This window comes from Haliotis rufescens, unplaced genomic scaffold, assembly GCF_023055435.1.
Source record: "Haliotis rufescens isolate VD_foot unplaced genomic scaffold, xgHalRufe1.0.p SCAF_10, whole genome shotgun sequence".
Taxonomy (NCBI): domain Eukaryota; kingdom Metazoa; phylum Mollusca; class Gastropoda; order Lepetellida; family Haliotidae; genus Haliotis; species Haliotis rufescens.
This window is the reverse complement of record NW_025963780.1, coordinates 31,654,393-31,671,401: the sequence shown is the minus strand read 5'-3', so window position 1 is coordinate 31,671,401 and position 17,009 is coordinate 31,654,393. Positions and strand designations below refer to the sequence as shown.

General features: G+C 41.6%; 1 protein-coding gene across 1 annotated transcript; it reads left to right on the top strand.

Annotated features, from left to right (window-relative positions):
* The first annotated feature begins 3,272 nt into the window (after nt 1-3,272).
* On the top strand, nt 3,273-17,009 carry LOC124115876 (uracil-DNA glycosylase-like). Its single transcript, XM_048389523.1, has 5 exons — nt 3,273-3,463; nt 11,543-11,766; nt 12,465-12,512; nt 14,396-14,568; nt 16,700-17,009. Exons 1-5 carry the CDS (start codon nt 3,355-3,357, stop codon nt 16,977-16,979), a joined length of 834 nt encoding a protein of 277 aa, XP_048245480.1. The 5' UTR covers nt 3,273-3,354; the 3' UTR covers nt 16,980-17,009.

Sequence of the window (17,009 nt, the reverse complement as noted above, 5' to 3'; positions counted from 1 at the left end):
TCACTCACTCACTCACTCAAAGCGCAACATTATTATCCCGGTCAGTGGATCTGTGTATACTCGATTTTTATTCTCAGCTCCCTGGGGAGTATACAGTGTATCATCATCATCATCATCATCATCATCATCATCATTTACCACCGCGACCACAACAAATACCATCAACACCGCCACTTTGGTATTTGAAGCAAGTTATGGCAAACATAAGTAGCACATGTACACACCCGTAAGCAATTCTGGGTAAGAATATAGGACCCAGGCGTATTGCACTACAGAGTGTCTCTTCCACGTTCGACCTGTCAATAGTGTTTTAGGCGGCTTAAAGACTCTAGGTTGACTTACGATGTTCATAATGTCAATCACTGGATTGTCTGGTACAAACTCGATTATGAACGACCCCCGGAGTCTTGCTGGAGTGAGGCGTAAACAACAACAACAACAACAACAACAACAAAGCACATATATTTGTGTTTCGAGGTCGCCAGGTCTCACCTTTTCGCGAACACGTGACATCATCACTATGTGACTGTGGTTCATAAACACACGCCCATGATGTAGTCGGAATCGTACTTTCGACTCTGCTCTTGGCATAGCGTTCTTATGAATATGTAAAGGGTTTTGTCGGGCTTTTGTTAACTTGACGGTTTAGTGTAACCAATTTCCTTAATTTATAGTACATCAACCTGCCAGTGTTTAGTTTCGTTTTCAGTTTTGTATATATTTTGTCAAGATAAATGAATATTTCAAGGAAACAAGCGATGTGTCAGCGGTTAAATGAACGAGATGAAAAATATGTTTATGTAGTAATATAATATGTTTAGTGAGTGAGTGAGTTATAATTTTACGTCACATCGGCAATATGTCAGCCATATAGTGACGAGAACATTCATAATATTTAAACTCAGACGAATACAACCTCTCATCGACGGACAGTATAGTAACTAGACTATCACGGTTTAGAAGTAAAACTAGTTGCGAACAATTAGAAGAATAATCTATGATTCGACATTACATTATAAAGACGGGCTGTAGATCGCCAGCAACCAAAGTTAGGCCACCATGCTTGGTACCATGGGGACTTACGGTACTTCTGCTACCTCCATGGGACCCCAGTAGCATTTACACCATCGCTTCAGCTGCTGGTGATTGTCAAGTTTAGCAACTAATAAAAATTTACAAATATTCTGCGATTACAAATTACGAATAACAAACGAATGATTTGGTCTTATGATACCTTCTCAGGAGGACAATAATTTTACGCTACATCAACCCCCTTCGAGGGCACAGCAATCTAACCAAACAATCTAGGTTAATAATTATACACTACCATTTCGTAAAAAATAACCATGTACATCAAAATTTACCAATTAATTATACATGCACTTCTTTTAAAAAACGTATTATTAAATGAGAACTTAGATTAAAAAAATCCTTTATGAATGAAACTTTGAAATATTGATCCCTTGTAATGGCAAAATCAATACAGTCAAGCAGTACGTGCTTGACTGTGATTTCTTTCATCACAAGAGATACAAAACGGAGGATCCTCACCTATTAATAAATATTCATTTGTGTATCTTGAATGGCCAATACGACAACCCAAGTAGGTGTAACCAAAAGTTGCCTTAATTTGATGTAATTTATTGATACTCACTTGGGTGTCCCACTTCTTTTGCATAAGATCTCTGATGTAACATCTGATCACAGGTTTATAATCACTGTATGGAATTAGAAGTGGTGTCACAGATTTGTTGAGTGCTGCTTTAGCAGCAGCAGCAGCCATTGTGTTACCTCTTATACCCACGTGACTGGGCAATCAACAAAAGACGATGTCGTATTGGCGAGTTGAAAGATCATTATAAAGTTCTAAATTGTTTACAATAATTGGATGATTAGAAGAGACGTTTTTTCAGTGCCTGAAGACAAGACAGAGAATCAGAAAAGATGAATATTGTGTATATGCAGACTGTTTTTGAATGTATACCAAGGCTGACAGGATAGCATTGGCCTCAGCAGTGAATATAGAGCTAGTGTCTGGTATTCTAGATATATGTTTTGATCAAATGACAGTGGCACGTGCTACTTTGCTACTGTCCTTGGATCCATCAGTAAAGATTGAACGGTGTGTGTCGTATGTATTTCCTTAATGTAAATATTCCTGTTGATATACTCGTTGATTGGTGTCAGATTTTATAAAACGTGTGGGGGAAATGTCTACTTCCGTCCTCACCAACTGCCAGGGAGGAGAAGACAAGAGTCGGTAAGGAAAGATGATCCAGATCTAGATTTGCAGCATTAATATGAGATTTGAGCCGATTTCCAAGTGGAGGAACCAGCTTTGGTTTCTTCTGAAACAGTTCTTCAAAGAGGGGATTGAAAACGGAGTCATAAGCAGGGTTGGAGGGATTGGAACGTAATTAGTAATATACTATGGAGACAATACGGCGTTGTTTTAAAGAGGGTTCATCAGCCAATTGACTTTTACTTTGTAAAGTTGCCCCGTGGGGTGCCGAGGTAGAATGTACCCCCAGCACCCCACTGGAAGTAAAAAGCGATCGAATCGGGTACCCCGTGAAGATCCGGGTTAAAATTGATCTTCAGCAAACCTTTTGGCTGATGCACATAATCGTTTCCCAATTACGTGGATCGATGCTCATGATATCAATCACTGGGTTGTCTGGTCCAGACTCAATTATTTACAGACCACCGTCGTATAGTTAGAATATGTTGAGTGCGGCGTTAAACAAACAAACAAACAAACAAACAAATCACACCGATTATGTTTCTAAGTCTGTCAGTACCACACCCCTGCTCGTGGGCTTCCCCAAAGTGGTAAACATCTGAGGCTTGCATCACTTTGGGCTTTCCTCACACACTCCATGACATAACTGGAATATACTGTTAACAGCGGTGTAGCTTGCACACGGAAAGCCATATATCGTGGAAACTTTTGAAAAGGGAATATCAATGTCCTAATGACATTGTTTCGATGCTCTAAACACAATGTTTCGATGTTCTAATCACATTGTTTCCATTTTCTAAGCACAATGTTTCGATGTTATAAATACATTGTTTCGATATCCTAATCACTTTGTTTCGATGTTCTAATAACACTGTTTCGATGGCCAAATAGATAAGATCTATGCAGAAGTAAGCAATAAAGAAAAAAAACACCTCTACGTACAACAATTTCTCCACACGGAAATGCAACATTTCAGCGGGCAAGAACTGCCCAAATGAGGATTTTACTCGCGCTTCCACCAACTTGAACGAAAACTCCAATCGAGGTTACTTCCGCACTCGAGGACGCCGTTGTGTTGTTGTAGAACCAGCATTACACACTACGATTGAACGATGCCACGCAAACGCAAAAGTTCTCGTCCATTGGCAGGTCAACCGAAGGCAAAGAAGCGTGCTAAAGGGAAAGGTGCTAAGACCAAAACAAGCGCGGAAGATAAAAAAGGTATTGCACGATGCTGCCATGATATTGAATTGATTGCAAGTGAAATGTCGAGTGGTCGATGGTTCAGATTGCTTGTAACAAGTCGTGACAAGACCTACGTATATATCGATATTATTTGTTAAATTATGCTCGTTTCGTGATCAAAATGGATGTGTGGTTGCATTCGAATAACACATTTAAATTTAAGAAAATGTGGAACAAGAACGCTCTACCGTATTTTTCATAATAAGCAGTCCTTTTTCGCGTGTTATTTTTTCCACTTCTAGACAAGGGATTTTACAAAGCTGATGGTGAACTGAGTCATGTAGCCTTTGTATGATCTGTGTTGGATAGGAATGTAGATGGACGTTGATTCATCAAGACCCGTGAAGATGCAGGGCCATGCTTGCCGTAAAAGGCGACTATGTTTATCGTAAGAGGCGACTAACGGGATTGGGTGGTCAGGCTCGCTGACTTGGTTGATGTATGTCATCGATCCCAATTGCGTGGATCGATTCTCATGATGTCAATCACTTGATTGTCTGGTCCTGACTCGATTATTTAGAGACCAGCGTCATATAAATGGAATATTCTTGAGTGCAGTGTTAAACAACAAATAAAAAAACCAACAAACATTATGGATCAGGAGGAGTCAGAATGGTTTGAATCTCATTGTGGGATTTGGAAATTGTATGGTACTTACATTGGCACACATTGTGTTTCTGAGGACTTTCACATCAAATTTGAACAAAATAAATTGCAATATATCCTATTATGGGGCCTGTCGTTCCCTGTTGATGTGGAGTATAATTAATACCAGGGCACCGTTCCGCAAAGTGATCTTAGCGCTACGACTATGACTATCGTAAGCTAGTATTAAAGTATAGGAGTTACAATCACCTTAGCGCTAAGATAGTTTTGTGGAACGGGCCCAGAGGATGGAGTCATTCCACAGATGACATCCTCACTTTATCAGCCAGGGCTTCGTTCCTCAAAGCGATCTAAGCACTAAGATGATCCCATACTTTAACATAGGTTTACGATCATCGTAGCGCTAAGATGGCTTTGAGGAACTTGGCCCTGGTGACAGGTTTAACCTCTAAGGTCATGTGGAAAAGGCATCTGACCTCAGATCAGAAAGTCCATGGTTTAGATCCCATCACAGGACTTGGAGCAATTAGACTCATTATCAGTAGGCATTGAGTCTTTAATGAAATTAATAATAATTATGATGTGTGTAGGCCTACTTGTATTGCGCCTCTCCTTACACACAGAATTTGCACAAAGTGCTAACATTATTACTCCAGTGAAAAGAACAGTGTGCACTCGATTTTCATTCTCAGCTTTCTGGGGAGTATACACCTCTGCCTTGTCAGGTGCTAGAAGGTTAACACTCACATTAGCATCTCATCCTACCGGGTACCCATTTTTACTGCTGTGAACAGATGCATATTTTGAACAAAGTCACAAGGACACACCACACTCCAGACTAGTACAAGCAGGCACAGACACAGACACAGATTCTGCATGACCTGTCCCTTATCACTTTGTTGTGAGCGTCCTCGCTCTTCATGATAACAAAACTAAGTCATGAATGGAATGTCAACCCCAGCCTAGTACACAAGCAGCACATCTTCCCGAGGCAAGGTTGTTAACTGACTATAAAAGTCCAGTTTCCACCCTTGCCTAACTAGGCTGGCATTTCCAGGCTCAGTCATAGCACCACCAGTGGCTATTTCCCTTTTATGTGCCTCCTATTGACCAATCAGATTCCATCTCTCATATCACTTGCATCTGCTTCAAACAAAATGGCTTTGAAATCCATGTTGTTTAAGAACCAAATGACTACTTCATTTCGTGATTTTGATTGGACTATGCATAGACTTGTTTGTCCAGCCAAAATGTAATTCCAGAATTCCAGCCTAGTTTGGCCAGCGTGGAACTGGACTTAACAGTGAGTTAACTCCCTTGCCTCGGGCAGATGCATGCTCCTTCCCAGTTAGTGACACCTTCGTTACACTCTTGGTAAAATCGCTGCCACCAGTGTGGGCGTGGCCATTGCAGGAATCTTGAAATTTGTCCTCTAATCCCAAGTGTAGTCACGTTCATATTTTTGTATATGTGTTTGGGAGAGCCATCATAGTTCGTTTTGAAAAGGTTTACGTCTGACAATGTTTTTCAGATGAATTTAATTTGTTGTTTGTATAATTAGATGGGTTCGAGATTGCAGACTAACGGAAAATCGACCAACTTCTCCCTTACATTCTTAGTATATCAATTACATGATAGTTTCAATGAAATAGAAATTCAAATTGACAAACAAAGAAAGTAATTTAGCAGGGGTAAGTGTATTCGGCATCACAACAGTCGTCACTTGTTTGTAAACATAACGGTCAATCAGCTGCATGTTCAACTCCAAGCATGGTTGTGGTCATATATTATTGCGGGGAGTTTTGACTGGTGGCAGCAATAGTATAGAGAGCTTGGGGCCGATGCTGGACCTTTACAGTTACTTAGCTCCTTTGCCTCGGGTGATGGAGGCAGGATAGAAAGTAGGGTCCATTATTTTGAGCTGGTGTTAAGATTTTATTGCTAAAACTCAGTTTAAAGTGCTGAACATGACCTGCTTGTGTGCTATTGTTGATGGCCAGAATTGGTCCTTGAACACAAATGTTCTTCCTTGAAAAGTGCTTGACATTGGGTCCAAAGATCTGTAAGAACCCTGCAACAGTTAACCCTGAACTCATGCATCCTTGAATGCACATTTTAGTATTTAAGTTATATAGACAGGGTTATTAATTCATTTTTCATTTTCACTTGTCCTCAAAAGTGATCTTCTACCAGGTGACTAATAGGATCGATGCTCATGAGACCAGTCACTGGTCTGTCTGGTCCAGGCTCGATTATTTACAGACTGCAGTCATATAGCTGGAATATTGCTGAGTACGGCATTTTATCAACAAGCAAACAAAACAAACCAGTCTTGGACTCTTGGACTTGAACACTGATGCTGAGTTATTTTCATGACCAAAATACAATAAGGAAGAAAATATATGGATGTCAACTTCTTTATTATGAGGAACATAACATTTCGGAGTATATACTTACTCCTTCATCAGGTGAATGAATGATATGCTTACTTACTTACTTTGGAGATTTAACGTGCGCTTTCCGACTGATGCGTATTTCGCACACGGGCCCGGCCAGGCCATTTAATGTGTTTCCGAAAGGGGCGAAGGTGGTCTGTGCAACCCAAGAGGGGGGTTTTAGGGGTTGCTTTTATAGAATTTGGGAATTTTGAGATTTGGAATAGATGCCGATGGGATTGGGGAGGAGAACTAAGGGAGCTGGGTATGGTGGATGTTTGTTTGTTTATGTGATTTTGATTTGGTAGGTTATTGTGTTTTTAGATGCGTTTTATTAGTTCCGTTTTTATTAAGAATACGCCTAAGGCCTTGTAGTTTTCTAGTTTATTTTGTGGGTTTAGTATTGCTTCTAGAGTTAGAGCCTTGTTTAGATTGAGGGTGGTTTGTAATGCGGTTCGATGTGTTAGGTAGTGTGTGCAGTGGATGAGTGCGTGTTCTGGGGTTTCTGGTTGTTTGCAGTGTGGGCAGTTACCTGTAGTGTGTTTTTTAAATTTTTTTAGGTGGTTATTTAGGTTGGTGTGTCCTGTTTGGAGTTTAGTGATTACTCTGTCGATTTTTTTGGATGGATGGAGAATTTTTGGTTTGGTTAGTGGTTTGCTGAGCACTTTTTTGATTTGGCTATTTGAGTTTAGATATAGGTTATGCCATTTTTGTGTGATTTTTTGCTTGTTTACACTTTTATTTTCTGATTTTGAGATGGGTAAGTTTAAGCTTATTTCTGGGATTTTGAGGGATAGTTTAGCTACTTTATCGGCGTTTTCATTACCGTATATTCCTACGTGGGCGGGTATCCACAAGAAGGTTATTTGTTTGCCTGCCTTAGTTAGGTCGTTGGAGCTTTTAAGTATTTGAATTATTAATTTAGGTCGGTTTTTGGTATTTTTGTTTTGGAGGGCTTGCAGTCCACTTAGGGAGTCGGTAAGTATTAGGATTTTTTTGTGGTTTTTTTTATTCTTGATTATGGAGGGCTGAGGCCATGCCCATTAGTTCTGCCGTGAATATTGATTGGTTGTTTGGGAGTCGGAAGGATTGTGTGGTTTTAGTTGGTTGTGTGGTATGGACTCCGAAACCTGTGTGTTTGGAGGTCGGATCTGAGGATCCGTCCGTGTAAATGTGACACCAATTTGGCCAATTTTTCGTGTATGTATGCTAGTGTGGTAGTTTTAGCTATGTTTGGGTCGGTTTGTTTATTTATTTGGCTAGCTAGTGTTGTGTCTATTTTGGGTATTTTAAGTTTAGGGGTGAAGATATTTGATTGTTTGCAGTTTTGTTTAAGATTTTTAATTTGGTGTTCATTTAGGTAGTTTGTTATTCTTTGGGATATTGGGGTAAGTAAGGGGTGTTTACGAGCTAGAGCTTGGTTTTTGGGGCTGATGTTTTGGTTTATTAAGTTTTGGATGAGAGGGTTTGATTGGGACGCGGCCCAGAAATTTAAGCTTAGCTGTTCCCTGCGTAGACTTAGTGGCATTTCTCCTGTTAAGGCCTGAAGTGAGGTGTAGGAGGTGCCATGTTGGGTGCGTGTAATTAGTTTGAGAGCCTGATATTGTATTGAGTCAAGTTTTTTAGATAGAGAGTTGTTAAGGGTGTTGTATATGGCGCAGCCGTAGTCTAGTTTTGATCTAATTAGTGATATGTAGAGAGAGAGGAGGGTATCTTTGGATGCTCCCCAGTTAGAGCCAGTTAGGCATCTTAGGGTGTTTAGGTCTTTACTGCATTTAGTTGTTAGGTTTTGGATGTGAGCATCCCAGGTGAGATGTTCATCGAAAATAAGTCCTAAGAACTTGGTTTGTTTTTGAAATTTGATTGTTTGATCGTTTAGCTGGAGGATTGGGGAGGCGGGTTTCATGTTTTTATGTTTGAATACTATTCCTGTTGTTTTTTCTGAGTTAAGGGAGAAGCCCCATTTGTCAGCCCATTGTTGTATTTTATTAAGAGATTTTTGGAGTAAATTTTGGACCATGTTCATGCTTTTAGTGCGGATCCAGATGGCTCCATCATCCGCGAATTTTTATGTGTTTACTTTAGGGGATAGGCCCTCGAATAGATCGTTTATCATTATATTGAAGAGGGTGGGGCTGAGGATACTGCCCTGTGGAGTACCATTTTCTAGGGGACATTGGTCCGATAGAGTTTGGTCTATACCCACGGTTATTTTACGATTGTTTAGGAAGTCCTGGATGTAGTTTATTATCTGACCTTTGAGTCCTATTTTTTTAAGTTTTTGTATTAGCCCATCGTGCCATACCATGTCGAAAGCTTTAGAGAAGTCTAAGAAGATGCCTGTGGTATATTGTTTATTTAGTTATATGTGATATGAGGCAGAGAGCATATATATATGTACATGTAAGAACAACAAAAGTAATAAGATAACAAAGGTGGAAAATAACAAAGGGTAGAAACTAACAAGGGAAGTCAACAGATGATTGGAGCTGATAGGTGATTAGCAATAGACAATGGAAGCCAACCCTTTACAGTAATTGGCTCTGAAGGTATGGAAGCCAGTACTTAAGTTATCATAGATAAGTAATAGGCAATGGACACTGGGCAATTAGCACTGAGGAGTAATTAGCACTGATAGGTGAAAGAATGGACATAGCAAAGGGCAAATTGATGCCAGCTAGGTATTTAGCACTGACAAAGATCAAAGCAATAAGTCCCAAGCACTAGGCAGATAGGTTCCCTGGTCACGGTTCATGGCTGGCTGGTGTCTCCTGGTGTCAATGGCTTCTTGTAGTTTTCTTTGTCACAGTTGTTGTTGTAAGATAGGACTTTGGTGGCTTCCCACATGATGTAATGGTTTTGGTTCTTCAGGATGTGTTCGGAAATAGCAGATTTCAGGTCGAGTTTCTTAACGGAGGTCCGATGTTCTTTGAGTCTTGTGTTGAGGGGGCTAAGGGCTTCTCCAATGTTCTGGTGGCCACAGTTGCTGGGGATCTGGTATATACATCCCCGGGGGTTGGGAATTGTGCTGCTTGTGCCTCTGCCATTGGCTTGTAGATGGGTCTTGATGGACTTGCTGCTAGAGAAGGTGACATCTATGTTGGCTTTGTTCTTGATGAGGCGGAAATCTGGTGAGTGACAGGGCCTTGATAGGGTAAGGTGATTCTGATGGGCGATGGAGCTGGTGCTTGGGCCCGGGGTCGGAGTTCTTGAAGGTTTTGGGGATGGTTTTGGAGACTAGGTGGGCAGGATAGCTGTTGAGGGAAGGGAAGGTTTCCTTGAGATGGTCCAGTTCACTGCTGAGGGCATCAGGGTGACAAATGGATTTTGCATGTCGGGTGAGGGTGGCGATGATGGCTTGTTTTATCTGGGGATGGTGGCAAGAGTTGTATCGGATGTACTGGTCTGTGTGGGGGGGGGGGGCTTGCGGTACACTGATGTTCTTAGTCCATCATCTGTGGTTTAATATTATTATTTAATATTATCACGACTAAATGGAGGGAGGCCATGAAAAATGACAGTTGTATTTTTCAAATAAAAAAAATAATAAATTCATTTTTTAAATAACCAGTCCCATAAATCAGTTTGTTTTTCTGAATGTCAGCTTTCAACACTAACTGCCAGTACCGTAAATCCTTGAATAATTGTCAAGTGTTTATATATTTTAAAGGTTCATGTGGGTTTTATTAGGCAGGCATACATATGTTCAGAGAGGTTGTATGGTTCAGTATTGTTTCCAATGTCTCTGGGGGGCACAGGTGGCCCAGTCGTCTAAGGCGCCGCGATTCGCTGTGCAGAGTTGCGTCCCTAAGGCATAGCCAGAAACCTATGATTGTGGGTTCGAATCCCGGTTCGCCCCGATTATGTTTCTAGGTTTGTGAGCACCATACCCGTGCTCTAGGGTTTCACTGAAGTGGTAAACGGTCTGAGACCTGCATAACTTCGGGCTTTCCTCCAACATTAAGCTGACATGCCGCGATATAACTTGAATACTGTTAAAAGCGGCATTAAACCAAACTCACTCACTCACTCCAATGTCTCTGAGTCTCCCTTGTTTCACAACTTTGAACGGAATTCCTCATCTCTCCTCAAAACAATAATGGGATAGGCCATGTTACACCACAGTTTGACAGCTAATGAAGTGCAGGCCCTACCCTGCAAACAGGATGTCAACAAAACCAGACAGTCATGAATGCTGTGACAAGGGTGGATAGGCAACTGATTAACAGACGACTGTTTTTTATGCCTAGAGTAAAATACCCCTGAAGGTCAGAAAACAGGTCTTTGGCAATCCATGGTTGTTGAAAGAGGTGATTATGCCTGTTGTAAAAGGTGACTAAGGGGATCGGGTGGTCAGGCTCACTGACTTGGTTGATGCATGTCATCATATTCCAAATGCGTAGATCGATGCTCATGATGTTAATCAGTCAGAACAAGCTGCCAGACCCTACTTTCTGTGCCTAGTGTTAGAATGGCGACTTTTGGAGGTCGGAGTTTCGCCAAAGTTGCCCCTGAGCTATGGAATAGGCTGCCATTGGATATCAGGAACATTGACAGTCCTACTTTGTGCCGATCAAGACTCAAAACCTATCTTTTCACCAAATCTTTCTTGGAGTATTGAGGCTTTGTGTTTTCCTAGCTGTGTAATGTCTCTTTTTTGTGTAGACTCAAATGAAGCGCTTTTGAGCAGTTCTTCGAACTGGATACCAGCGCTATATAAATCTGTAGTTATTATTTTTATTATTACCGTGAATAGCGACAAGATTGTTGATGTGACGTTAAGAGCTATGTCCACTCACTCAATACCTGCCGAACTTGAGAGTTTAGAAAGGGAGATTGTATTTTAAAAAGAATATACATTATTCAAGGCAGGCTATATTCAAGAATTTACAGGAAATTACTTCTTAAGTTTACCACTGTAATAACATGAAAATATTGAAAAATTGAAGACATGTGAAATTTTATTATCATCAGTCCCTGATATTGTTTTTCTCATTTGATTGTGTTTTTACAGCTCCTGTTAAAGTGGCAGTCGTGAAAGCAAGCAAGTCATCGACGTTTGACCTGAAAGCCCTTATAACGGAAAGCACCTGGGCAAAAGCTTTACAGGGAGTGTTCACAGAGAAATATTTTGAAGATCTCCAGGATAAACTGGAGCAAGACTATTTAGGAACAAAGCAAATCTTTCCTCCAAAAGAAAAGATTTTTAATGCTTTTAACCTGACCCCGATTGACAAGGTAATTGTTTCATGAAAGTTTGTTTTTTGTTTAACACCGCACTCAGCAATATTCCAGCTATATGATGGTGGCCTGTAAATAATCAAGTCTGGACCAGACAAACCAGTGATTGACATCATGAGCATCGATCCACATGATTGGGATTGATGACATGCATCAACCAAGTCCGCAAGCCTGACTACCGGATCCTGTTAGTCGCCTCTTACAACAAGCATAGTCACCGTTTAAGGCAAGCATGGATTGCTGAAGACCTAGTCTATCCCGGATCTTCATCCTGTGGATGTAGCTGGGCAGTGTAGAACGATCGCTTACAAAACTGGGAGAGATATGATAATCTGTAAATATCATCGTCCAATTTACGACTTCATTAAGTTGCGAGAACATGTTTATCTCGTAGCCATCTTATATATATATATTATGGGCCCAGAAATATCTTCATTTCCTGAAACTATAAAAATCGGGACTTGCAGGAGACACAGCATTGTACAAAATGTATAATAACTCTGTCCACACCAGTACATGTCTTATTTATTGTATGGTTTGTTTTAAGATTGTTAAAAAAATATATGCTAGAGTTTCTGATTTAATGATATGCTTGAACAGTTGATTCTTTGTGAAAGAAAAAGTACTTTGAGGAATGGCAGATTTCACTGATTTCCTTTAACACTACTAAATGCTGTGTGTGGTATTTTTGGCAGGTGAGGGTCGTGATTCTTGGACAAGATCCCTACCACGATGATGGGCAGGTGAGAATCTCAGGGAGTTATTGTGGGTTTAACGCCACTTTTAACAGTATTCCAGTTGTTCCAAATTTCCGTGTCCCGTGATGGGATTCAAACCATGGACCTTCTGATCAGAGGTCGGACGCCTTGTCCATCTGACCAAAGAGGTTAACCCCGTCAGCAAGCTGACAAGGTAAGGATGTCATTTGTGGGATGACTCCACGCCCTGCTACATACTCCCCCGTCAACAGAAGGCACATTCCGGGCTGCATAGTAGGGTACTGAGACTTATTTTGCTCAACTTTAATATGAACATGCTCAGCCCCACATTGGGCGCCAATGTAGCGGCCATAAAATTTCCTCGCCCTGTGATGGGATTCGAACCACGGACCTTCTGATCAGAGGTCGGATGCCTTGTCCACATGACCAAAGAGGTTAACCCTGTCAGCAAGCTGACAAGGTAAGGATGTCATCTGTGGGATGACTCCACGCCCTGCTACATTTCACGGCGTGTCAGCTTAATGTGGGTGGAAACTTCGGTGAAACCCATGTGTATGGGATACCCAGAAACATAATCGTAGCGAACCCGGATTCCAACCCCAAATCATAGGATTCTGGCGTGCTCAAGGGACGTAACTCTGCACAGTGAATTTTGAAGGCTCAGACGACTGGGCAACCCGTGCCCCCTCAGGGAGTTATTGGGGGTGTTGGGATAACCTGATGGATAAAGAGTTCCATTGTGATGCAGAAGGTCCTGGGTTAAATACCTCCATGTAATGAGACTACATCAGCAAGGAAGAGAATGTATGGATGTCAGCTTCTGTATTATGAGGAACCCAACGTTTTGGAGTATACGCTTACTTCTTTATCAGGTGGGGGGCACAGGTGGCCCAGTTGTCTAAGGCGCCGCAGTTCGCTGTGCAGAGTTGCGTCCCTTGGGCATGCCAGAAACCTATGATTGTGGGTTCGAATCCCGGTTCGCCCCGATTATGTTTCTAGGTTTGTCAGCACCATACCCGTGCTCGTGGGTTTCACCGAAGTGGTAAACGTCTGAGACCTGCATCACTTCAGGCTTTCCTCCCACATTAAGCTGACACGCCATGATATAACTGGAATACTGTTTAAAGCTGCGTTAAGCCCAACTCACTAACTCACTCACTCTTTATCAGGTGAATGAATGATATGAGGCAGAGAGCATATATATGTACATATTAGAATAGACCCCTGAATGCAGCGTTGGCATTAGTCCTGTAGTCCTTGCCAAACTGTCCAATAGCTAAGGTATCATAAGGACTTGTAGAGATTGGCTGTTTTTGAGGGTTTTGCTATATGTTATCATTATAAGGACTAGTAGAGTAAAACTGTTAGTTTCTACCGCTGGAATGGTCTGTTGATCTGTTTGATTTCTTATTTACTAATCAGACCCGTGAAGATCCGGGGATAGAATAGGTCTACAACAACCCATGCTTGCTGTAGAAGGTGACTATGCTTGTCGTAAGAGGCGACTTACGGGATCAAGTGGTCAGATTCGCTGACTTGGTTGATGCATGTAATTGATCCTAATAGTGTGGATCGATGCTCATGGTGTCAATCGCTGGATTGTCTGTTCCAGACTCGATTATTTATAGACCGCCGTCATATAGCAGGAATATTGCTGAGTGCGGAGTTAAACAACAAACAAACAAAACATGTTAGAACAACAAAAGTTATAAGATAACAAAAGGTGGAAACTTAATAAGGGAAGCCAACAGACAATTGGCCCTGATAGGCGATTAGCAATAGATTATGGAAGCCAACACTTTACAGTAAATCAGTAGTCTAAGGGAGGTAACTGTGTAGCAAACAGGCATATGGTGCAAATGTTGAAGTTTTTGTCCCCTTTGAAACCAAGGTGGTGTCCGTTTCAGGCAGAAGGGTTGGCATTCTCGGTGCCTGATGGACTGGCCGTTCCTCCGTCTCTGAAGAACATCTACAAGGAGTTGACAACAGATATCCCAGGCTTCAAGACCCCTGATAGTGGAAGTCTGGTGAAGTGGGCAACACAAGGGGTGTTTCTCCTCAATGCTACGCTCACAGTCGAGTAAGTTTTGTCTCATAAGGTTTGAGTGATGTAATGGGGTGAAACAGGTGAGCTACAGTGCTGTGGCACTGTGTTTTACTATTGCAATAGTACCATTATTGCAAAAATTACACCACTTTGCAATGCTACTGTCAAAGTAGTTTTTTGTTTGTTTGTTGTTTAACGCCTGACTCAGCAATATTCCAGCTTTTTGACGGCGGTCTGTAAATAATCGAGTGATTGTTATCAAGACAATCCAGTGATTGATATCATGAGCATCGATCCACGCAATTGGGATCGATGACATGTATCAACCAAGTCAGCGAGCCTGACCACCCGATCTCTTACGGCAAGCATATTTCACCATTTACAGCATTGTAGTAGTAAATGGAATGAAACCCTGTGTTAGATTGTGTTACCTGTATTCATTATGGTTAGGTTACAACCTTCAGTTTCATTTCTTACAACAAAAGTATTATGCTTAGAATGTCAAGTTCATTTTAGTTTTTGTTAGACTGGAATCAGTCCTAGTTTCACTGTTAACCAGTAGCCAGTTGCACTTTTGTAGTTTACCATACAGCATGTCGCAGGCCATGTGCTCTGCAATACATAACCTTACATTTTTCTATATGATGACAAACGATAACATGCCCATCAAGCCTCAGAATCATAATTGTAAGTGAGCATCAAAAGGATTACAATGGCGTCTGGAGGCCACAATGACTGTTGATGTCACCATGTGGGCATTGTTGTACAAAACAACCTTAGCGCTACGATTGTCATAAGTCTATGTAAAGGTATGGGAGTTACGATCACCTCAGCACTAAGATCGCTTTGTACAACAGCATCCAGATGATTTTTCACCATCTGCTGATTAGGCTTGTTTGTTTGTTTGTTGTTGATTAACGCTGCACTCAGCAATATTCCAGCTTTATGACGGCAGTCTGTAAATAATCGAGTCTGGACCAGACAATCCAGTGACTGACATCATGAGCATCGATCCACGCAATTAGGATCGATGACATGCATCAACCAAGTCAGCGAGCCTGACCACCCGATCCTGTTAGTCGTCTCTTACGACCATCATATTTTGCCATTTACGGCAAGTAGGGCTGGGGCGGGTAACTCGGGTAACTCGGGTACCCGGGTCGGGTGGGTACTGAGTACGACTACCCGGACCCATGGTTAGTCACATGATATATTGTTTGATGACAAAAGTTATCTAGAACTCTATGGTTACACTACAAGTCACTCATGTTCGCATTTCTTTCTGACCATGCACCCATTCCTTCTGACAGTTCATATGGTTGAATAGAGATATAACTTTGGTCAACTTCAGTGTATGCATGACCAGATTGTTTAATACATGTATCTGAATACGTTTTGCAAGTGCTGTGGTAAAAATATTTCCAAAACATTTTGTGTCTCTTGAGATCTACAGTGGGTAACCGGGTAGGGTCGGGTAATAGGGGTGTTTGTACCCGGGTAGTAAATTTGGGCTTGCCCAAGCCCTAACCGCAAGCATTGGTTGCTAACAATCTCATTTAAGTCAGATCTTAGTTCTCGCTACCGCTAAACAAAGATCTGAAGACGTCCCATTAGGTGTCACGTCAGAACGACCTTTCATCCGACCAATCAGAGCGTCGCTTACCAGATTATGAAAGTGACAGTCGGAATGTGATTTCTAATCATGCAACCTCGAAAACTTTATTCCGAACGATAGTTACGGGCTAAACGACTGAATCCATACAATCTAGCCCATCTATTAGCCATTCCAGAATGTTCTTTTGGTCAGGTTTCAAATTTGTAATCGAGAATGTGTCAAAATATGTTTTGAAGGGTAGTCGCCAATTTGAACTTAGTGCCATAAAAGGACGAGAAAGCTGCCTTCTGATTGGTCGGTCAAAGTTCGCGCAAGGTCAGTCTGACGTGACCGGTACTGGGATGTCCTCAGATCTCTGTTTAGCGGTAGCGAGAACTAAGATCTGATTTTAATGAGATTGTGGTTGCTGAAGACCTATTCTACCCTGGATCTTCATGGGTTACCAGTGTGTATTACATGAATATCCACCGATTTCTGTTCATGGGGATTGAGGACCTGTTTATCTGGCTTGGCTACTTCTGTTTGTGACATGACCTCTTCTCTTTGCAGGGCACACACTCCCAACTCCCACAAGGGCTACGGCTGGCAGACGCTGACTGACCAGGTCATCAAGATCATCAGTGACCAGTGCCCGTTTGTCGTTTTCATCCTCTGGGGAAACTTTGCACAGAAGAAGGGCAAACTTATCAATGATAAAAAGCACACTATCATTAAAAATGCCCACCCCTCCCCACTGAGTTTCACCCGGTTCACAGGTTGTAAGTGTTTCTCTGCAACCAATACTGCTCTGCAGAAGAAAGGGTTCTCTCCAATTAATTGGTCCCTCTAGTGACCGGAGCTGTGGCAGCTGTAGAAGCTG

Coding starts and splice junctions, on each gene's coding strand:
- LOC124115876 (XM_048389523.1), top strand. CDS start 3,355: ATGCCACGCAAACGCAAAAGTTCTCGTCCATTGGCAGGTCAACCGAAG. Junction 3,464..11,542: donor AAGCGCGGAAGATAAAAAAG/GTATTGCACGAT, acceptor GTGTTTTTACAG/CTCCTGTTAAAGTGGCAGTC. Junction 14,569..16,699: donor AATGCTACGCTCACAGTCGA/GTAAGTTTTGTC, acceptor TTCTCTTTGCAG/GGCACACACTCCCAACTCCC.